Source organism: Pseudopodoces humilis, chromosome 1 (genome assembly GCF_049639895.1).
Source record: "Pseudopodoces humilis isolate 2021_Gansu_Grassland_sample_001 chromosome 1, ASM4963989v1, whole genome shotgun sequence".
Lineage (NCBI taxonomy): Eukaryota > Metazoa > Chordata > Aves > Passeriformes > Paridae > Pseudopodoces > Pseudopodoces humilis.
Genome location: NC_142200.1, coordinates 17,063,387 through 17,087,704, shown reverse-complemented (window position 1 = coordinate 17,087,704; position 24,318 = coordinate 17,063,387). Strand labels below are relative to the sequence as shown.

Genomic DNA, 24,318 nt, shown 5'->3' with positions numbered 1-24,318 from the left:
CTTAGCAGCATCACAGAATCTAGTCACATACACTTCAAAACACTGCTTGAAAATATGAATGTAGGGCTAAATTATGCAATGTTGAATTTCTGTTAAAACATCAAGAGTCTCTTTTACCACAAAGTAAATCCAAGACTTCTGAATAAAGTTTCATTCCTGCTTCAAGTTATGATTTTCTTCAGAGGGCATGACAACATTCAACTCAATAGAAAGTTGCATGAAAAACACTGTAAAAAAAAAAAGTATTGGATTATGCATTTGTGGTGAATAAAACACCTGATATTGTTTAGAATTCAGCCCATAGTACACAACAAGCTACAACTAAAAGGGCAGTAGAAAGGCTGAGGTGTAGTAGAAAGGGTGACTGCTCTCAGGACACCAAGCAAAATATTCCAGAGAGAACGGGAATTGTCCTACTGACCCCAGGAGGCTCTGGGTTGGGTTTTAAAGGTTCACAGTACTGACAGACACATAAAAAGGTGATAAAAAAACATTGAAAAGGTCAAATATTTTGGCTTCCAAATGTTGTTGTGTGGCAAGAGGAACAAAAGGATTGTTCCTTAAGGGGAATAAATACTGAAGTTGAAAGGGAAGCAGAGAAAGGCCAAAAACTGGGGAACAAGCAGACTTTGCTCATACCTAGGCACTTTTCTTATTTCCAGGTTTGGAACAGATCTCTGTGCCACAGAAACAGAACTGGTGGCTCATAATATGAAGCAATAATAATTATTGCATGTAAGCTGGTCCAGCAGGAAATTCTCTAGGAAAGGAGCAGTGAGAAAAGGAAGCATGTCACCAGTGTAACCCTCATGAAAAAAAGGCCATATGTGTATTTTTGAAAGCAGATTTTGTTTCAATGTTTTTGTAAATTAATATCACGGTCATCACGGAACTGCCTCACAAAGTGCTGCAAATAACAAGAGCTAGAAAAGACCTCCAGAAGTCTGAAAAAAAGGCAAAATGACTGTGGAAAAGCACAGCATAAAGGACTACAGGAAAGAGAATCTAGCTTCTGGTATCATGTACTTGAGAACTTTCAATGTTTCTTTGAATCAGTAACTCAGAGTAAAAATCAAACACAAAAACCAGTAAGGAACTATTTAAATAAAATATTTTTTTTTTTATAACAAGAAACGAGAAGAATGAGAGAGCTGTTTCCACAGTAATACATACATACATACAAACAAATAATAGGAGCAATTACTTTCAGTAATTTAAACTGTCTGGCCTCAATGTGTTAACTTCTTAAAATACTAAAAAACTTAGTTTTCTGTACCTATTTCTATTTGGGAATATATATTTCAGTACACATACTTATTTAGTGTGGTCTCTAAGGCTAGCAGCTTTACAATGCAATCTGCTTCAATGCTCTAATGGAGAAATTATTTATTGGAGTGCAAGAAAGTACAGCTTTTTTCTTCAGTAATGCTTGTATCTCTTCTTCTTGTCTGTGGTAAGCAAAACGGGCTGTGCATTCGCATGGACTTAGTAAGCCTGCCTAAAGCCTACATGCTTTTTTGGACACACAGTGTGAACTCAGTCCCAGCATCCACCAATAGCTGGGCCAACTGGCAAATAATCTCTGAGATCAAGGGGAGGAGCAAGTGTGCAAGGAATGGCAACACTGAGTTCCTACTGCAGCACCCACACCCCAGGCTTGCAGCGCAGCTGCTGTACACGTGCACATTTATTGTGCCACACATGCAAAGGACAAGACTTAAATAAAATCTTTATCCCAGAAAAGAACAGTTATGAAACAAGGACTGAACTTGAGTAAGCGTTGAACCGGATCTTGAAATTTTAAAGAAAAAGCAAAAACTGAAGCTTCAACTCCTATTTTTGAAGACTGCGTTGGAGTGAGTTACAGTCATTGATGTACAGAGATGCTACTGGTTTTCAACAGCATGTAGGACTATTCTGTCTAATTAAAAAAGTGATTTACAGGTAAGCCAAAGAAAAGAGGAATTGTTTTCTACATGTATAAACCAAGTCCTCTGGCTCAAAAATTCCTTTGCTGAACTAATTATTAAATGTACAAGTGCTCCATGCAAAGCTGCATCTTGGTTACCAAAGCTTCACTTCATTCCCTGCTGAAATTCTGGCAGCTGGCATCCTAGAAAAGGCTGAAAGTGAGCTTGGGCATTGTTGTAAAGGTACCATGTACGAACTCATCTTTATACAGAGAAATTTAAAAGTGGAGCTATTCAAAAACCAAAAGCAGAAAAGGAAGTAAATCCCAGACTAAATTAATTTTAAAAGAAAAGCTAAATACACTGACTGAACTTAGCACAGGCTGACTTCAAACCAAGGACACGTACACCAAATCAAGGATAGTGCCCTACCCAAAGTATCGTATTTCCTACAAGGGAAATACTGTAACTGGAATGACCAAAGGCCCAGCAGCTGCTGCTCCATGGATCCATCAGCAGGAGGCTTGTCTGAGATGCTCTGGATCACATTCTCTGCCCAACTGACAAGGTAAGCACACCCAGCCACTTGGAAGCAAAGTGCAACTTGGGAGAAAAACAAGCATGACACAGGCAAATGCTCAGTAGCAGTTGAGCCACACAAAGCTGCTGTGAGAGTGTTTTTCCATCGTTTGACATCGTATGAGTTCTGTGGCCAACATCCAAGCTGAAGAAGAGACGTGCTCCCATATCAAATGACAACCAGGACCCCAGATGCTCTAAGGTTTTAAGAAAGGGTTGTGCATGCTGAATGCAGGTACAAAAGCTCAGCTTGCCTACACAACATCCAGACAGCATCCACATTCACTTGGCAGAAACAAAGAATATTAAATACACTTTTTGTCAGGAATATCACAGCTATGACTAATACTCTCACTGTATTTCATATGGACTTACAAAGCAAAACTGACATAAAGTCAACTGCAAGTAATTGACCAACATGATCAAGTGAGGCTCTGATTCACTTAAACAAGACAAAGAGGGAACTGATCATGCAAATTTAAACCTATCACAGCCAGAACTAACAACTTCTTCAAAAGAAGCAAAGCATTACAAAAGCCGTCTCTTTTCTGTTGCCAAGAGATATTTTTTGCTGTTACCACCATGCTTGCAGCACTGCCATGGCTCCCAGAACCAACATTAATAATACCTACAAGATTTACCCTCATTTAGAGAGAAGGAACTCCAAGCCTTCACTTAGGCACTGAGACCAGTGTAAGCACACAGGAAAAATGGACAACATCAGAAGCTCAAGGGAATCATGCAAAAAATACATCTTTGATGGATGAGGGGAAAAAATATTTTCTATTGGGGTAAAAAGAAATCTACAGATAATGACTATTTGGTTTCAATAATAATGGAAGAAAGGTAGAAAACAACTTGACAAGAGAAGGGAAAAGAGGAAAGGAATTATTACAGGGATCAATTCATACTATCTGCTGCTTATCAAGAGCATTTTGAGGTTTAATTCTCAAAAGAAATGACAGAGACATTTATCCAAATGCTCACAAACTTTCACATACTGCTACATTAGTGTTTCCATTTGCTCCCATCTTCCAAATGAACTACTAATTTTAAATACCCTTTTTGCACATGCTACTTCTCAATCAAGAAGAAGCACCAGGAGAGGCAGGTTAGGGGCTGTGGCCCCTCCACTCACCTCTCCACACATCTGTTCACCATCCCCTCCCCAGAAACAGGAATTAGCAGCCACCTGCTGCCCCTGGGGGATTTCAATCTAAATCAGACAAACAATGATCAAAAAGGAGCTTAAGTGGAAGACAGGAAAGAGATGTCAAGAGAATGAGGAAATCAAGTCAGTGACTGTTGCCATACCTGCATCCCAGTCAAAAATCCATCAAACCTAGCAACAACTGAACCAGGGTCTGGGATGGAGGACAGTGCCTTGGCTGATCCATGGCTGTGTAAGGTCTGAAGACCCAGAGCAGCAAACCACGTAGTGTGTACCTGTATCTGTGAGTGCTGCAGGCAGCTTTGGAAACACAAAGCTCTTACATGGAGAAAAAAAATATCAAGCTAAATCAATGCAGCATGCATGAAACAATAAAATATTAATAAAATAAAGATATGAGCAGTTGTGCTTGATATGCACGTTAAGAGACCAGCATTGCATGCTGTCAAGCCATGACATCAGACACACCCAGAATTAAAACAACGTGCTCCTGGGACTCAAGACAGCCTATGCAGTGCAGTGGGACAGCAAGGGTATATTACAGTGGCAGCTACTTGTTGAGTAGATCTGAAGAGCGAGGTAAAAACCCAAAAGATGAAAAAAATGTCAGTGATCAAGATGAAAGCCTTGTCAACACAGAACGAAAAAAATCAGGATGAAAAGCAGCCATTTGGAAGAGATCATAAAAATAACCTATTTCTAGAAAGCTTCAAAAGATTTTATTTCTTTGGAACACGTAAACTGAGGCAGGTAAGGTGAAGGATTAAAAAGGCATGGGAAAAAGACTCCAGCATTCTTACAATCCTATGATGTTTGTTTAATGCTCTGCATTGTTCATTAAACAATAACCAAATAGATCATTCCACTGAGTCTGAATTGCAAAATCTGGCAAAGCTAGACTCAAACATGGATATTGTGTTTTTCATCTAAGAAAACTTGTACACTGTGTTCAAGACACTGTTTTTCATGAAAGGAGTAAAAAAAGTAATACCAATAATCTAACCCACTGTAGTGAAGACCAAGATAAATAAAAGCATTCCTGTCTAATCCCAGGATCACCTCTAGTAATTGAAAATACTTTATGAACTAAAAAAAAAAGAAATTTAGGAAGTTGCTCTGATACTAACTATTGCAAAAAAAACTTCTTATAATTTAGATTTTTAAATAGAGAATTACGGAATCAGAAACATTTAGGTTGCAAGGACCTCTATAGTCATTGAGTCCAACCCTTAACCTAGCACTTCCAATTCCACCACTGAAAATTAATTTCTCCACACCACAAATACCTTTTAAATTACCACAAACATACAGAGTCCAAGGTTTTCATGATGCGACCTCAATTTTGTTATTCATGTGCATTAATGTCATTTAAAGTGAAGAGTTTCACTGAATTAAAAAATTACTCACCACTAGTAGGCATCTGAGTCTTTCACTGCCAGTTGAGGCATTTAAATTGTGCTAAACTCTACACAGGACAAATATTTTACATTAAAAAAAAATCTGTTTTCAAGTTGTCCCACATGTAATATTTTTGAAGAGCAAATGATATTTTTTCATCTACAGTTGGAGAGTAATAATTTACTTCTGATCAGTCACCCATCCATTGCCCTCTCTGCAGAGAAGCCATCATGCCCAATTCGTGTGTGGCGACACACTCATCAGTAGAATCCTGAATTCTGAAATAAACAAAATTTATTTCAATATGACAGTGAAGACTTCACCTGTATATTCTGTTCCAATCCATGGAGATCATTGTCAAAAAACCAAAAGGAATCGCAGTCTGATACCCTTAATAGCAACTCCCTGTTTCACAGACTTTTGATTTAAAGGCTTTTCAAAATGCCTCAATATCACACTACAGTTGTTAAGGCAAATCTTTCTCTGTAAAGCAACGCTTCTGCTGCAATAAAACCGCCAACTTTTTTAGCAGTGGTAGCAGAGCTCGAAATGGAAACATCTGGTGTCGTTTACGGACACATATTAAAAGAACAGATACTAGATTTCCCTGGAAAAATCAATGTTTGCCCTTCTTCATGGTTAAAACGGATTGCTCATGCGGGCTCGATAGGAGCCCGACACACAGATGCTGCGGCTGGGATGACAGCGGAGCCTCGGGGGTGGCCGTGTGGGGCACACCGTGTTCCCCACAGACCCCGAGGCTGGGGGGGATCTCTCTGCGGTACCTGAGCAGAAGCTGTTGCTGCTGATAGTCCTGCCGGAGCCCGCGGAGGAACTGGGCGGGTTGAATTCCCGGCTTTCCTCTTCCGAAAAGGGCGATTCGGAAGCGGGTGATACCTTCTGCTGCGGCCGAAGGACCAAGCGGGGGATGCGGCTGCGGGACACCTCCCTTTCCAGCTGCGTCCTCTGCTCCTGCTCGGGAAGGGACACCCCGTCAGGAACCTCTCGGATGCGCCCTCCTCCTTCCATCATCGAGGCAGGGGCAGGCAAATCCCGGCCCCTCCGCCCCCCCCCTCCCAGGGCGGGGGCAGGACGCGGTTTGCCTGCCCCTGCCTCTCCTCGCTCCCCGCCGCCGCGTCCATCCCCGGCTCCTCACCTTGCCGCTCTCCCGCAGAGGCCCCATGGCTCCTCAGTCAGCGCGCAGCCTGGAGCGGGCACCTGGCATGGGCGAGAGGGATGCGCTGAGCGGGGCTGCGCTGCCGCTGTCGCTGCGGCGCTGGGGGAGGCGCTGCCCGGCGCGGCCCCGCCGCTCCCGCCCCGACACGTGGTGCCCCCGCCGCCGCCGCAGCGCCCGCCCGCCCCCGCTCCCGGACCCGCCCCCGCTCCCGGTACCGCTCCCGGAGCCGCTCCCGGTACCGCTCCCGGAGCCGCCCCCGCTCCCGGTACCGCTCCCGGGGCCGCTCCCGGTACCGCTCCCGCTCCCGGAGCCGGGCAGGTGCGCGCCCCCTGCCCGCTGACCGGGCCCTGGCCGGGCATAAGGAAACCGGGCAGAGGGCAGGTGATGCCAGGACAAATATGACGGATGTATGGCCGTACGCTTAGCAAAATGCATCGTCACGTTTCTCTGCTTCTAAGTCGTGGAATCGTAGACTGTTGAGCGTTTGGGAGGAACCTTAAAAATGATCTACTCCTAACCTCCCCGGCCATGGGCAGGGACATTTCCCACTAGACCCGAGTTGCTCAAGCCCTTATCCAAACTGGTCGTGAGCACTGTCACAGCTGGGGCATCCACAACCTCCCTGAGCAACCTGTGCCAGTGTCTCACCAGCCTCACAGTAAAAAATTTATTCCTAAAGTAAAGATTTTTTTACTCTTATTTTTCAGTAACATATGTTTATAGAACATGTAGAGAGACAAAAACTTATGTGATTCTGACATAAAAACGTACTTGGTTCTCAGTTAATACATTGCATAGTGTATTTAATTGTGGTATTTTCTCTCTTATCATTCATTGTGGTAATTGTCGTTGACCCTCCTATTGATTAATGCACATGTGGTAACCTTGTTCATCTGCTCCCCAGAGAGGGTCTACTTAAAAAACAGGCATTAGCAGGACTACAATCTGGGCTATAAGCATATGTGCACAATGGGTGAAAAGGACTGTTTTTCCACAAAAAGGATATGAATATGAAACTCTTTTGAGGTTCCACATGTATGTCTGCTTATAGGACTTAATAAGCTTACAGAAGTTGTGCTTACAGAAGTTGTACTTCCAGCAATCATATTTTTGGGCAAAGATTCCCTTTATATTTATGCTTCCTACTGTCCTGGTTTCAGCTGGGATATAGTGAATTTTCCCATGACACCTATAAAGGGCCCCAGTTTCTGTTGGGAACTTCTCTTTGCTATTAGACCATAAATATTAAATACCGTCTCAAAAATAATTAAGAGAAAATGTGCCTTTAATGTGTAGTGCAGAGAGTATAGCATCAGTAGCAGGAAAGATGATGCATTTGTCTAGACCTCGAAGAGGAAAGAGGACTCTGGTAAGTACTGACGCACTGATTGTTGTATATCCAAAGAGTCATAATTACTAATTTATTAACCTGGCATCAGAATTAGATCCATTACTTATGTAGAGCTCCAAGCTATGCTCTGCCAAAAAGATGATACCATCCTTCCCTGGCAGTGACAAGACATCTATAATTCAGAGACGTGAGATAGTTACAGCTGAAGAAAAAAAAAAAAAAAAAAAGGCTTAAAATTCCTGTAATAAAAATTCTGTGAGTATAAAATATCTTCTAAGCACCGGCATCTACCATCCTGCCACAAAAGATCAGGAAGAATTCTGGACCTTTCCCTACTGCTCTAAGACTGTTTCCATGGAAAATTGCAAGTCATATTTTAATTACACAAATTTGCTTTTCCACTCAGCAGAGATCAGGGCACCTGAGACTGTGGGATTCTCCTGCAAGCCACCCGTGGCACACATGAGGTGGAAATTTCCCACGTACATTTGCAAAGCTGTTGTACCAATAGTAAGAGTAAGAAGAAGCTGTGCAACAGCACTGCCATCGCCATAGTAACTCAGCTCCAGAGCTGCTGCTGCTGATTCAATTGTCGGAGCCTGTTTTATCTTTTTCCATTTCAAGCTCAAATTTTTGCCTTACCAAGAAACAAGATATGAGAAGCAAAGTCTTCAGGCTGCCTCAGGATTCATAATGGGATGTGATTCCCTTTGATCTTCTCTCATCTTGGCATAGAGATTTATAGCCTTATCATAAATCATAAAACAATCATTAACTTTCAAGAAAACATTTTTTCCCCTTACAGTCATGTATATCTTATAAATATTGAGGAATTAAGTCACTTTTCAGTAACTGATGAATTGATTCACTTTTAAGTAACTTATTAAAATATTTTTTCTTTGCACTACTTAATCATCAGTACTGGGAGGAACACATATTTGATATGAACATGTGATATCACTCTTATTCCTCTCTTCTGTCTTTTACCAGCAGGATCTCTGCACTACCTATAAAACTAATATATAATTTCATAACCAGTGTGTAACTGAAGAAATCTATGTTTGCTGTAAAGAAAAAATGTTATACATTCATAAGGGCCTCAGAAAACCTACAGAACACAATGTCTTCTTAGCCTTTCCTTGCTTTGCTCCCTCCTGAAAAATAACAGCTCTCCGGGAAGCTGCAGAGGGCTGCAGATTCAGCAGAAGCTCCAGGACGCCAGGAGCTGCCAGGGCAAGCTGGGCACTGTGCCAGGCCCTGGGGTTAGACCTTATGCCTTCCTGAGTGGGGAACAAGGTATGTGAAGCAGTTTTTATTCCGGCCTTTGCTACCAAGTTCTTCATTCTGTTTGAGTGCTCTTTCAGAAGAAAGTTGCTGGGGAGAGAAGATGTGGTGAAATAGAGAAGATCACAGACTATGTTTTGCTGCTGCCTCTGAATTTTCTCAGTGGGAGGGGGATGGGATTCTAATTCAGCAGAGTTTTGCTGGCCAGCAGTTAGCTGTGTCCATTAGCACAGCACAAGAAACTCATTGCATTGACACTTCCACATCTGAACTGCTGAGGGAAAAGCTTCACCTGATGTTTTTTTCAAAGCTTTCTGTGAAATTTGTTTTTCTAAGTTTATTTGTTCCATCTGATGGCACATTGTTTTAAGACATCCACAAAAACTGTTTTCCAGTTTGCTTTCTTGCAGTGTAGTAGATTTGCTCATGAGCTGCCAGAATAACAGCAGGAAAGCTGTACAGTAAAAGTTTCAATATCCTAATTAGGTACCCAAATACCTCAGTTCAGAACTGGGCACTTCAGAAGAATAAGCAAAAACCATAACATACTCAGGAGAGCATCACCTAGAGCTCAGCAGTATGTACAAGAGTACCTTTGCACCATTCCACACAAGAGGTTTATTCATACTGCCAGGAGAGACTGAGTCTCAACTGTGACCTTCTCTGTGGTATAGCCTTTAATGTTTCTTTCTGTTTCTATGAATTTTCCTTTTCTGTAGTAGCTCATCTTCAGCAAGAGGGCTCATTTTGTTTCAACCAGTCCTTCAGAATGGAAGGAAGCAGGACTTGTAGGAAGTCAAGAGACAGTAGTCATCCTGGGTAGCAAAAGGAGTGGGACTCTTCTTTATGTGTGTGTAATAATTAAAATAATTAAAAGGCTGAACAAGGATTCCTGCCTTATGAGAATTCTTACTCAACAGTCACCTCATGCACCTTTGCTATTTTTATGCTGTCATCATTTGGTAGTTGCATATACTTGCATAATTTGATTTTGTGGAGAAGTGAATGCTTCCACACTCAGATTATCACCCAAACAACGCTGGTCCAAAACCAGGCTGGCTCATAGCTCAGATCAGAACTGTTTCAAATTTTTCTAATACTGAAAGTACTTGTGGGCATTTGGGATGGAAACCAAAGACACATTTTGTGATCTTATGTTCATTAGGGTTAAATGGCTTTCTCGCAAAGTTACTTTGAACTGGAGAGTTTTGGTGCCTAAATCTCTCTAGATTCAATTTCATGGGTCTGAGTTTTTCTTTTATATTTTAGCACTGGGCTTTCACAGGTTGACGAAGTGCAGGCAATACCTGTACTGGCCATAGGCCATGTTTTGGTTTTGAATTACATCACCCTCTGAGGTTCAGTGATGAATGAGGCAGAGGGCAGAGCTGGGCCCTGTAATCCCAAGACCATATGATTTCATTAATGCAGGCACATAGCTGATAATGCTTCTGTTGGTGACTTTGAAAGCATTTGTACTTTGCCAGCTGAGACAATTTTGCTTATCAAATGTGTCGATCCTGTTTTTCAATTCAGATGGGTTGTAGAATATCAGCAGATCTCACTCAAACACTTCACAAATGCTGAAAAGAAGACCATCTGGAGCTAACCATTTTCACAGTAATAGCTTACATTGGAGGTCAGCAGAGAATTACCTGGAAAAATTCTCTCATCCTCTTTCAGAAATACGAGAAAATAAGAGAAAGATGAGAAGACAATGAATATCATTATAAGACAGAGAAGACAGAAAAAGGGAAGGATTGCTTCATATTGGTCTTGGGCAAAATAATAGAATAATTAATGTAGGATTCTGACAACACAAATTGTAGGTTAAAAATAAAAGTAATAGATATCAGGACATCTTTACAGGAAGCATATCATGTAAGAAAGGCTCATTGGAGTGAATAGTGACATTTTATAACTCGCAGCCAAATTCAAAGAAAAAACATCTGGGACAAATAATAAAGCTCTGCCAACAGGAGGGAAACTGTTTTGGAAAGTAAATTTGAGAAAAATGCTTTGAGCCCTTAGTAGCCAGTATCTCAATATGAGTTCTTAGATTTAGACTGTGGTTAAGAGAGCTAATGCAGAAGAAGTGGAATATTTAGCTGAAATCGGGGAGGGATCTTGCCTGTGTACACAGTGTAAGATGTCTGCTGGAACAGTGTGTTCAGTACTATTGGGAAAGAGTTCAAGGGATATCCTACTTTCTGTAAGACATTTATTTAATCTGACTTCTGATAAGAGTCCTGTGATCTGTTTGTACTAGACAGATCCTTGTCAGTATTATTCAGTGAAATGCAAGCCAGAAAGCAACCTAAAGCACTGTGCACTCTCAGATGTTCGTGAAGCAGCCTATATATGTAGAAAGGCTCACTTGTCTGACTTCAGGCATCTGAAGTTACTGTGTGAAGTTATGATATACAGAGGCAGAGTCATGGCAAGCAGGCACATCTGTGCCTGTGCCCACATTGGAGATGGAGGTACAGCAACTGGTACGTAGCCAGCAACTGCCTGGATTTAAACTTCTCTCCCCAGGGGTCCCAGAACTCTGCCAAAACTCATGACTCAGCTCTGCATCCAAACAGTTTGGTAAATATGTGAAATTTGGGTTAAAGTGCAGATTTGATCTGCTTTTGAAATAGTGTAAACCCATTAAAAAAGTCTTTCTAGAAATGATTTCCATTACTTGTTGTAACAGGCACTCCCATCAAACTCTGTTAGTTTGTAGATGTGCGGTTTAAGTGGCACAGAAATATTCTATGTTTTAGATTTTAGCTGTGCCTCAGCTGCAACAGAACAAGATCTGGTATTGCTATATAAGTCTAATTTTTCTAATTCATAAATGGTTGTACATAGCAGGACACGTATTTTGATAATCTCTGAGAAAATTACTACATGGTCCAATGTAAAAGATTAGGAGTGGCCTTGTTATGATTCAGAAAATCCAACTATTTATGCTCAATAATGGTATCCTACTGCAACATATGGCTTCTTTATATAATGTAAATTCTATACAGATTTGCAGTAGATGGGCTGTGATGCTTGGGATGCAGCTGTGGTGAGGTCCTGAAAAAGATGACACAGTGTGCTGCTATTTCTGGTAGATGAGTCCCGGTGTAATCTTCAGCCTTAATTGGTTTAGGTTTTGGTATGATATTGCTGAAACCTGAATACTCAGGGGAAGCAGATTGGTCAGAGACAGACACACACAATGGCTTTTACCTCATTTTGAAAGCTTTTCTGCTTTGGGGCAAGTGTTTACTTTTATCTTGGATCAGTGGTATCAGCCAAGCATTATTTAAGCTGGAGAACACAAACGTGGTGGATCTGAGTGATATTTTTTATATCAAGTCAGAATAAGTGAGAAAGTAAGTAGTGGTGGTATTCAGCAGTTAATTATTTCTGAGTGCTGCATCTCCTAGGTTATCAAGGAAATTATTTTAGTATCTTGCTTGATTTTCCTCAGAACCTTATGTGTGAAATTATGAAGATACAGAGAGGCTTATAGTATATAGCCTTTGCATCACAGAGTGGACAGAAAAAGCATTTGATTGGGAATCCAAAGTGCAGCTTGGATATTTTTATTTCTGTCTGGGTACAAGTGTCATTTGTGAAAGGATTTTTATTACCCCAAAACAGATTACTGAGAAGTGCCTGCTCATTTAATTTGCAGACTTAACTGGATTTCTGTGTTCTGATGCGTAAAAAATTTATTTCTGATCTACTTTTATTGTATTCTTAGCATGCAAATAGAGAAGAGTCTGATTTTGAATCCACTTCACTGTGGGAAAAGCAAAGGATGCAGTAAAATGTGTATATCAGAAAATTTCCCAGGAATTGAAGCACATTCTTGCAGAGCTCTTAAGGTGAGCTCAAAATTAGTTGAAGACATTTAATATGTTTAAAAGTATGAACTCTCACTGACCTGGTGTCTAACATGGTTCTTAAGAGCTCTCTCCTTTGAATCAAAGTAATGCCTTGCCAATTACCACATGCTTCGGCCAAATTGTAATGACTGGAACCGGTACAAATTTCATCAGTTTATAAAAACATTCACTCAGGAGAGAAAGGCAAAATGAGATATCATGATGGTGCAGAAGGAGATGGCATCTAGATGTCCCCACAGGCTCCTTGGTACGAGCCAGAAAGCACTGCATGTGCTGTAGCCAAGTGAGATGTGATATAGGAGGTGACAACGGGTTCTAAGTCCCTGGGGGGCAAACACAAGGCAATGGGGAAAGGATGGCAAGGGTACACATGTGATCTGAGGCACTGCTGGTCAAATAATAATATGATTTCCCATGCTCCATAAATGGAGCACAAATCTATTTCAACTGCAACTGAAGTAAGAAAACCAGCATAAACTGTACATAATTGCCATTGTCAGTAGCTGTCCAGCTTCAGGGAAGAGCATAAACTGTATTAGCAGACATTGTAATTTGAGCTCAGGATAACTAAATTGAATTTAACCATATTTCAAAGGTAACAGCAGAAGAATGGTCAAAGCAGAAGCTTTTTACCTTGGTCCTTTAAAATGGCAAAAATGTGAATAATACTTTCCCCTCCCACCACCACCAAGTAGACTTTAAAAACAAAAGTCTTGCAAAGTCTTTTATCCTAATCTTATTAAGCACTCTATTAGTCCTTCTGGGTTGCTTTGATAATAAGATTTGGGATATATGTGAATTTTTCAGTACTGAGGTTCAGTATTGAACAAGTAGGAATTTATATATGTGCATCCCTCTGTAAACTAGTTCATGAAAACTTGAATAGCTCAGATGAAGAACCAGAAATGTTTCTTTTTAATTTATTCAACTGATGTTATGGTATTTATTGTTTGATCTTATTCTTAGAGCCTGGTGTTGCTTCTATCAACTTCATAGTGTTGATGTATATAAGCCAAGGAGCATAACACAGTTACTCTTCTCCTCCTACTCTTGTTCCTTTCTGTCTTTACTGACATTCTTGGCTAGACACTTAGCCAGCAGTGTTGTCCACATAGGCACTCTCTGAGAAGGTTTGGAGGTTGAATTGTGAACAGGGACAAGGCCTTTTTATCTATTTTTTCTGTATCTGTTTCAGTGTGATCTTGAACAAGGCCTTGAAATGCTACTTCATATAAATAATAGATGGTAATGTTAATAGAAGTAAATGGTTAAGCTTAATGACTTCAACATCAGAAAGATTATCAGGATGCCAGTTGGGCTACAAATTCTTAAACAGTCAAATGGAATTACTAAATGGATTCAAAATCACTGGTGTGAGAGTTTTGGAGCAGTGTATTTGTAGTTCACAAATTTCTCTAACCTGTGTATGGTTCCTGACAGGTAATTTCTGCTTGATAACATCCTCCCACATAACATGTGAATAAGGTATGTTGTTATCATTCTCTCATTCCCTTTCAGTAAGATAAGTGTGCCAACTGGGCAGTTAAAAGGCAAATGCCACATTTTTTTGTCTCTTTTTTTCTTTTTCCTTTTTTTTTTTTAATCTAGGCATCTACTTTAGGCAATGGCAATATCAAATTTTCCTCAATTGTCAATAAATAACAGTGGGACTGCTTTGATTCAAAGCCTTGCGAAGTTTCTGAGAACATTGAATACATGAAGGGTATAAATAAGAGTGCCTCACTTTAAAGAAAAGATGTATGTTTGTAGGGGTGCTGAAGATTTTTCATGTTTATAAATGTCAAGAAGAAGAAATGAGAATTTCAATCCTAATTTTGCATCTGCTTTGGTAATTTTATTTACACTCTGAGTTTGCAATTTTATTTAATTTTTCTCTAAAAGAAGACAAGATAAACATGGAAATATTTCCTACTGATGATGAATTGTTGACCGTGTCAAATACGGTGTTGATTTATAGTGTGGCTGTTAAGCCGAAAGAACTGAATGCAGTTTGAGCCATGAATTATGGGTAGCAGTGCAAGACTACACCAGCCCCCCTCACCTTTTTGCTGATCCTCAGCTGTGTTTTGCAGGCAGTGCCCTTTGGCTGTGGTCGGGCACGATGGCAGAACTCCTGCTGAGATGTGTGTTGGCTCTCTCTGTGTTGTTCCAAACTGGCTGGAGGCACCCAGCCAGCAATGCCCAGCTGCACATGTCTGACACCCAGTCCCTCAGCTCAATTTAATTGCTAATTGCAACAAATGCCTCCTAGAATTTGAGTGCAGGGGCATCTGTGTAAGTGTAGGGACAGGAAGGAATCGCGTCAGAGCTGATTTCATACCCCATTCCCCCTGGGAGCCTCCCTGGGTACAGTGCCACCTGGCACCAGTGGCTTTCAGCATGCCCTGCTGCAGCACAAAATGGTGTTGGGCAAGCTTTAGTTCAGGAAAGGCTAAGGGATTGGGCCCAAATATTTCTGAAATATGATTCAAACCCACAGTCCCTGTATACCCATAATTGCCAGCGCAGCTGAAAGGTTATCTTCTGCCCATAGTTCCTACCAAAAGTAAGGTCTAAGCTTTGAATTGCTGTAGATACTAAGAGGGACTTGAATTAATAAAGCTATTGCACATTTCACTGTTGATAGGAATTTCAGAAGATTCAAAATCAATATGTTGTTAAAAATTTTCTATTCTACACATTAGTTTTCCTGTTTTCCTTGTACTTTGTTCTCTTAATCTAGATGTCAAGTGGTCAGTGGGCCTTTTACATTATTTTAGGGATAAGCAATGAAGGTTCAGACTTTCAAAAGTGTTAATTTTTTGTTCAAGAAATGTATAGAATGTATTTAATATGGTAGATTCCCTTTATTCCCTTTATTCTATATACCTCTTATTTTTTCTTGTCATTTTCATTTTGATGTAGATATTTTTCAAGTCATTATGAGAGACTATCATTAGTGTTTAGTGTGGGTTTGAATTGAGTTTAAGCAGTCAAGAGCACCCACTCAACCCACTCAAAAAGATTAGTCTTGAGTTGCGTGGAAGGCAGATTTAAGCCACATCAATGCACAATGCCACGAATGCAGGACTGATGCAAGGACTGCCATTCTGCTCATGGCAAGTCTGCAGGATCTGCCCTCGGATCAGTATTAAAATTCTATAACAGCTGGAAGATAACTTAAAATCTTCATAAACAATATTTGAATAACACCCAGTGTTAGTATCAGTAGAGTTAAAAGAAACATACTTTGAGCCTGGACTCAAGAGAGAACTTGTGACAAAATGAAATATAGCCTGCTGAAGCCTACTGTAAGCAAATACCACAAGCTGTGCCAAACAATTATGTTAGTTTCACATTAAAAGTAATACCAAATAGAAAGAGAGGGCTTGCATATTCATGTCACCACTGTTTTTAAGTGGTACACACATGAATAGGGTGAGCAATTATCTGGCAAAAAAAGGCCATTGAACCATAAATTGTTTATACAGATATCCAGTACAGAAATGAGTATTAAAGAAGGAAGAAATGGATTTGAGTATTAGAACTGCTTTCTAATACTATTTAGGAATATTAGAAATATTATTTAATATTGTTATTTAATACTGTTATTTAATAATTTAGTTTTCATTACAGTTTAAATGTAATGTAAAAGCAGGGTTGGCTCCTCTGATTCTATATAAATACAGACTATTTTTTACTTTTCATTGTGAGAAGTTATGGTGAAACATCTACTCTTTGCAACAGAGCAGCAAATAGGAGATTATTGTTCAGTTCATGCCTGGTACATGGCAACACTTTTGGGTTTATAAATGGATTTTGGGGGACACCACTGAAGTGGTGAGGTTATATCTACTTAAAACATCAGGTGAGGGACTTGGGTCAAACCCAACAACTGTGGTGTACTCTTGCCCAAAGATACCAAGTTTTGTATGCTGTTGATTGGTGTGGGATCTCATGTTCCTGCCTCAGGGACATGATACAGTTTCTCATCAGATACTCCAGTGCTTTTGCAAACAGTCTGTATCTGTGACCTGATCTTGACCTCCAGAGAAACTCCCTTCTCCACTGCAGCAGATGAAACTGGATGTGGCTGGAGAATACAGGGCTTCATAATGAAGGGGCATTTTATCTTTAGAGGTTGCCTGAACACGCTGACAACAATTTTGATTTCAGAGCTGAGTTCAAAATTCTTTTTTTAAAGAATCCCTTGTTTATGCTGCCAACTGGGAATCTTCACAAATAGGTTGAGCAATGCTTCAACAGAAATACAGGTACTTCTAGGTTTTATATATATATATTTCAAGAGTTTTTATATTGGTTTATTTGTTGCCCCAAATAGGTATTGGAAGGTGCCTTTCCCTTGCACCTCAAAAAACTTCCTTTTCACAGTCTATCACAAATCAAAATTATGTACATATCATTAATCCTACAGCGTCTAATCTCACTAAAATCACTGTATTTGGCTATATTTTTTGTATCATTCAGCCTATCATTCACTAAATTTTCAGGGTTCCCTAATTCATCTTCTCCCAAGTACTGTGCAGTTTCTCCTTCCATCTTCTGTCTACTTCAATAGGTAAGAAATATTAGTTCAGAAGTCTGAAGTTTGTATTTATCTAAGAACATGTAGGGATTTCAGAAGTTAGTAGATTTTTTTGTGCTTTTTAAGGTGGAAACATTCACTGACAGGCCCTCTTCCAATGACAGGCAACTAATAGCATCAGCAGAGGTGGTGTTACTTCTTCAATTAGAATTTTATGTTCTGTAGACATAGGGAGAGTAATTACATCTCTTACTGGTTTTGTATAGTAATGTGTCACAAATGGTTTTCATACTCCTGGCTTTTTCACAGCTCTTAGATGATGGGATGCCTTTTCTAGCTTTCCTTAATGATCACTTATGCCTGCTTTTATTGAAGACATTGTGGGTTTTCTCTGGCTTCTTGTTAGAAGTCCCTATTCAGTTCCAAATAGGACTAGGAAAAAAAATTAACAGTATGAAGTCATACTTGGAATTGTTCCCACTCCGAAAATGCTTTTAGATTAAGAGTGCAACCTCATTCAATATTTAAATAATGGCAATACTACATAAACTTGAATTCTGTCTTGTGGAGTGAAGAAGTTAAATGGTACCTTGCTCCTCAGAGTTAATTAGGAAGTTTGCATGGAAGTTGCTTTAGTGTTTCAAATAACAGAATTATTTTATCATGTCCTGCAGGTTCTGGATCTTGGCAAATATAATTGTCTTTTTAATAATTGTAAATGCATTTGAAATGCTCTAAGTGGTAAAATAGCATCTTATTCTGTTGCTTCTTATGGGAGTGTTGGAGCAGCATGAGAGAAGCTTTGATTCTGCAGAGGCAAAGGTGTGCCTGTGCATCCCTCAGACTGTGAAGAGGCTCAGGCATCTGCTTACCTGGTGACACCCAGGTTTTTTGTTGCTGAATGTAAGAAATCAAGTTTCTTTCTATCATCAGTCCGTATGTGGTTTGGTTTTCGCCTCTGTTGAATATAGCAAATAATAAATATGTTCTCTAGATGGTAATAGAAATTATTCTAGGAGTAAGAATTTCAACTATACCTATGTTGATTCTGGTAGATACATGTCTAACTTGCTCTTAGAAGTCTCCAGCAATGATTTCCCTAATCTCCCCAACTACATTACTCTTCCACTCTTTACTTGGTGTTTGAACTTTCTGTGCTAACGTGTTAAAGTCACTACTTTTTGTCCTGTCTTCCACAGCCATGAAGAACAGAATGCAATGCTTTTAGCAACTTTTTATGCACATGACTATTGCCCCCTGCTTATGTCAGTTCTTCCTCATTCTGTTCAGTGCATGATTTCTTAATTTATTTTCATTTATTCTGTTTAAAATGACCATAATATTATTCTCAGATGATGTAACTTATGAGAATTATTATAAATTCTAAGCATTCTCCAAAGCTCTGACAGTCCCATTCATCTTGGAGTTGTCGGCATATTAACAATATAGTCATTATTTCATTATGCAGGCCACTAATGGAAATGTCTGCCAGACCCAGGATGGATCCCTGAAGACCCTACTGAAATACATGTTGCTGTTTTTACAATGAACCATTGAGAACTGTCCTCCTGGTATTATTTTGTAACTGGTTTCACATCTAGTAAAAGATAGTTACACTTCTATCATGTGTCCCTAGTTTGCTTCGAGAATGCACTGTCAGTACAGTGTCACAAGTACTAAAATCAAAATATATGACTTCAGCTGTTTCTCTTACCCACATGCCTGTGACCCTGTCACAAAGGAATTTATATTGGCTTGACATAATTTATTCTTAACTAATCCACACTGACTCTTAGTCCTCTTCTCTGCCGGATGCTTACAGATAGTTTGTAGAAAAATGATCATTTTGGTTCAGACTGTGAGTGGGGGAGGAATTGGGATGAGACCATCACCATGGACGGCTGTTAGCTGAATGCCAGTGGAAAATGCCAGAACAAAACCTACCTCTTTAGACTCTTCACCCTAGTTGCCCTCCAGACTGCAGCAAGGACCCTTGCTGCCTGGGAATTAGTAACAGGCTGTGTCTGTGCCAGTCAGCCCTTGTGCCAGGGACTGGTTCCTGGCACATTCATTTGACTCCTTGGGATGCAGCTTCATTCTTCTTAACCTCTTGCATCCCTTTTCAAAACTGAAATCTATCACAGTTCTCACCAGTGGTAAGCACTTGACTGGCAAGTGATGTTTTTAGTGAAATGGAACTTGGCAGAATGATTTGTTCATACTCACTGAATTGTAGACTAACAGTTCAAATTTTTCTCCTATGATTGAAGTCCTCCAAATGTCCATTGCATCACTTTTCTTTTTCCCCTTGTACAAGAGCAATAATTTTATCTTGAAGTTAAAATCTGTTATCTGAGAGCCCTTTTAGAGTGAATTTTGTTGAAGTGTTGGCCCAAGTGCTTATTTTCACTAAAATGTGACAGTGTAATAGCTATAATCATCTCACTACATTTTAAAATGATGTCTGGTGTTTTGTTTTTTTTTTCTAGAAAGTGAACATGTCAAAATGAGAACAAATAACATAAACCTATATATATTTGCATGCATAATGTATAATATAATGAATGTATTTTTCTAGGAATAAACTTTATATATGTGCTTTTAAAAATAAGATAATAATAAAAATCAATTTAACTAAGTTATTTAATTATCCCATACCTCTAGAACAGAAAAAATGAGACAGTCCTCAGATGTTTTTAGCACATTCCCTGGATGCTCCTGCAAGCAAGTTGCAGCAGTGCCAGGCAGGGCATTTTGCCTGGGGGAAGGATGTTTGCATGCCCTATAGACTCAGGCATCATGGGTAGAAAAGGCACCTTAGGAAGGTTGTAGTTGTTATTCCATTCCCAGAGCTGTACACTAAAAAGTATTTCTTGCTGCCTCTTTTCCTCCCTTTTGTGACTGAACCAATGATTTATACTCATTGCCTCCAGTTAGGTGTTTGTTCTGCCAACTTGATGCAGACCAGGTCACCTAAGTTCCTCCATTTGAAACCTCACACACATTTAAAAATAAGCAAGGATAATTTCAAAAGCAAAGCCACATTAAAACAAACAAAAAAGAGTCAGGTGAACTTTGGAAAGCAGTTTTCCATAAGTGATAGAGTGAATTATTAAGTCCTGAAAAAAAATCATTATGCAGTTAGCATTAACAGTATGGCAAAAAATTCTCTTATTTGTTTTCATGGGTATCTCACAAAAGTGTTTCTGCTATTTAGGCTGAAGGACACATGTGACTGTAAATGTGGAAGCTTCTGGAAATAATTAAAGCATGGGAGAAGAATGCTCATGGACTATGCTTGTCATAGTTATTAGCCTGGATCTTTTGTCTGCCTGAATGTAATGACATCTTTCTTTGTTTTTATTCTTTAATTATTACCGCTGTTTGTCAGTTTATAAGGTTAGGGGATCATAGTAACATTGATAAAAGTAGGAAAGCATGTACTAGAGTACATGCATCTAAAAACACCAGAAACATTCTAATTTAAAAGGTGAGGTAGTGCACTATTTTATCTAGATACTTCCCATTCTGTGAGACTTCTGTTTTCTAATTCTAGGCTGCAGGCTAAGAAAATTAATAAATTTGTTTTTTGCAAATTGGACAAACTATTTGATGGATAAGGAGCTTGCTGGATGGCCACAGTTTTAAACTAAAGAGAGTAGATTTAGATTGGACGAAGGAAGAAAATTTTTACTGTGAGGGTGGTGAGGCACTGGCACAGGTTGCCCAGACGAGCTGTGGATGCCCCATCCCTGGATGTGCTCGAGGCCAAGGATGGATGGGGCATCCACAATCCACAGAGCAGTCTGTCCTAGGGGATAATGTCCCTGCCCATGGTAGGAGGGATAGATGATCTTTGAAGATCCAAATGATGATAGATTTTCCAAACCAAATTATTCTCTCATTCTGTGGTTTTATGATTTTATACATAACCTTGAAACTGGTATCCAGGTGAGACATAAATTCAGATTCAACATTAGAGGATGTTAAATCTTTTTCAAATAACAGGCAAACCCATCTAAACAAAATTCCAGACCTGAAAAGATCTGGGTATAATTTGTCTGCACTTGTAATATACCATTTGAACTGGATAGAGTGGATACCAAGAAGCTTCAATTAGCAAGGGAACGAATTAAAGAGATAACAGAAAACATAATAACTTTAATGGACTTTAGTTTGCATTTTGAGGAACGGAACTACCCGGGGAGCTGTTTGCAGACTGTGTTCTCCGGCACCCTCTCCTGGCTGGATTAAGAGTGGCAGTTCGGCCTTGGAAAGTGCCAGGTCTTTTGGGGAAGAAGATGACAGACTACACCTACATTTTCAATGGAAAGTTAAAGTGGAAATGAAGTGGATGAGAGAAACAAAGTTACTTTTCCATTTCCTGTAGGTACCGTGAGCCTATCTGCAGGATTGAAGAGGGGTTGTGTTTGTCATAAAGCACTTTTCATTTGGGAAATGAAATCACACATTTGCATTCTCACATGCACAGACACAGACCCAGAGCAGCCACCGGCGCTAAGTGGTGAAGCCACAGAGCTTCAGAAAAGTCACTCCAGTGGGTACAAGCACGCCCACCTCCCCTGTGCCTTCCCAGACAGAGCATCCACAGCTTCCAGTCACATACACACTGTATGCCAGGGAACACAGTACAGAGCTACAGCTGTACTTCTGGGAGGAGGGGAGCAGTAAAACAAAATCTGTGTATTGTCAAAATTGGTTTCATGCTTAACATGAATAATTACTTCCAAGTATGCAACACAGAGAGAGAAAGATCACTAAGACTTTCTAACCAGGTAACCACTTACTGCAGTTGCAGATGTAGTCCTAAAATGCAGTAATTGCACTAGTCTTAAATTGCCCTTGATGCATATGAATGTAAGATATTATGAAATTAAAGGGAGGGCTCTTAGTATCAGGCTGTTTTACGAAAATTCTTACAATTCTGTATTGTAAGAATATCTCAGATAAATGAAAGTTGAATGTTTTTCATGCCTTTAAGGGCTTTTGGTAAGGAGTTTATGCAATGTTTAGAGATGTATGCAATACATAACAGTAAATGAATCTTTTATACAATATATATAAAAATAAATACATATATAAAAGATTGCATCTAATAGAAAATATCTTTCTAAATTACCATGAAGATGTGAGTGATTTTCAAGGCTTTTGATAGCCATTTTCTCAAAAAACACTCACACATGACCTAATGCACAACGGAGTAAGTGTGGTGACACCTGTGACAATTTACAGGTTACAGGACTGGTGCCAGTCACCAGTCAGGGATATTAGAACCAAAGAGTCATGGAATCACCAAGGTTGGTAAAAGACATCTTAGATCACCAAGTCCAATCACCAACCCAGCACTGCCACCATTTCCACCATTAAACCATGTCCTCAAGTGCCACATCCACGTGCTTTTTGAACATTTTTAGGAATGGTGGCTCCAGTGCTTCCCTAGGCAGCCTGTTGCAATGCTTGGCCCTGATATTTGATCTAAACCTCCCCTGGTGCAACTTGAGGCCATTTCCTCTCATCCTGCCACTTGTTACTGGAGAGAACAGACTGACACCCAACCCATTTCAACAACTTTTTCCAGAATCATTAAATCAGTCTTCCACTCAGAGTAAGAATAGTCATGCACCAGTGTCTCCATAGATATGCATTTGACATAAAATCACACCCCTTGTGCTGTAAAAACAATGGGAAAGAAGAATTTTTTCCCCTAATGCATCCATTTCTACTGTTAGAGAAATTATTACTATCTGGATAAGAACAAAAATTGGTTTGAAGTAATTTATCAATATTCTTTTCATTAGCCAGCTATTTTTAGGGTTTTAGAGAAACGACATTTTTGGCAATTGTGCAGGGGAAAAGAAAGTCCCTAAAAGATTTACTTACTCCAGTGTTAGGCAGACAAATGCAACAGTCCAACTTGTGAATTACAGAGGGGTCTCAAGGGACAAAGCCAGTAGCAGCAAACCTCTGCATAAGAACCTTGGCACCCAAGATCTCTGCCTTCATGGGCTTCATCAGAGATCTGACCTGTTTGATTGGATGGTTTTTAGTGGGTAAAAGCACTTTTCATTCTTTTAATAGACTCTGAAATATCCTATGAGTTGCGCTAGAAATTTTTGCTGATTAAAATGAATGTAATAATTACTTTTACGTGAAGAACAAAATATAGATAATGGCAATCATATTGATAATCTAGACTCCTGCAAAAATTCCTGTAATACTTAACATTCATTTGCCAAAACATTCAGTTTTTAATAGAGAATCTACTTTCAACCCAAATGAAATTTAAATAAAAATTGTAATGATAAAATTGAATTAATATAAACATAACTATCAAATTCTATATTGTGGTTTTTAAAACATAAGAATCAGATATTTTATCTTTCCCTTCTAAATTCTACATATGCATTCAAACCAAATGCACTAACACCTTCCAGAAATACTGCAGAAAAGTAGGTCAGGCAAAAATGCAGTGCTACATTCAATTTTATGGTATTACAGAAGTTTCCAGACCCAATTTTTATACCAATTCACTGAAGTGGCACTATTAGAGTGACCTAGTCAGCACAGCACCACTGTACTTGATATAACTTGAAATAAATATTATTATTGAGGCTCAGAAACAATCTTATGAATAATACATTCAATTCTGTTTTTATTGAGATTTAATGATAAGTTATTTTCCAAATCTTAGTATTCTACAAATCTGTAGTAAAATCTCAATTTATATTTATCATATCAGAATGCTAAATTCTATTATCATAAAAATGATTTAAAATAAGTTAAAACTAGTTGACCATTCTCTTGCTCTGCTTTTATGCAACATGAGCCACACAATCTTTGAAGTGCACATGAAAGAATTTATTTCTTTTTGAAGAAAGCACAAAATCAAGGTTTTGCTGAATATGTTCTAGGAGTGGTGCTCTGCTAACAATTAGATAGTGGTTATATATGAACACAATTATTAGTAGTATTTATATAAAAATCCAAGTGA

The 24,318-nt window shown here is 39.3% G+C and overlaps 1 protein-coding gene across 2 annotated transcripts in view; it reads right to left on the bottom strand.

Moving 5' to 3' along the window:
- The window catches only part of SYBU (syntabulin), a 39,971-nt gene extending 33,624 nt beyond the window's left edge, over window positions 1–6,347 (bottom strand). Inside the window, exons 1-2 of one of the 2 annotated variants that reach the window (XM_005516955.3) lie at window positions 6,215–6,347; window positions 5,844–6,030 (exon numbers count right to left, since the gene is read on the bottom strand). In XM_005516955.3, coding sequence (XP_005517012.1) covers window positions 5,844–6,030; window positions 6,215–6,241 — 214 coding nt within the window. In that variant the 5' untranslated portion in view covers window positions 6,242–6,347. Of the gene's footprint in view, window positions 1–117; window positions 186–5,843; window positions 6,031–6,214 lie in introns of those variants that run through there. The other variant, XM_014253734.2, reaches the window with a different exon arrangement.
- Between the last annotated feature and the right edge of the window lie 17,971 nt (window positions 6,348–24,318).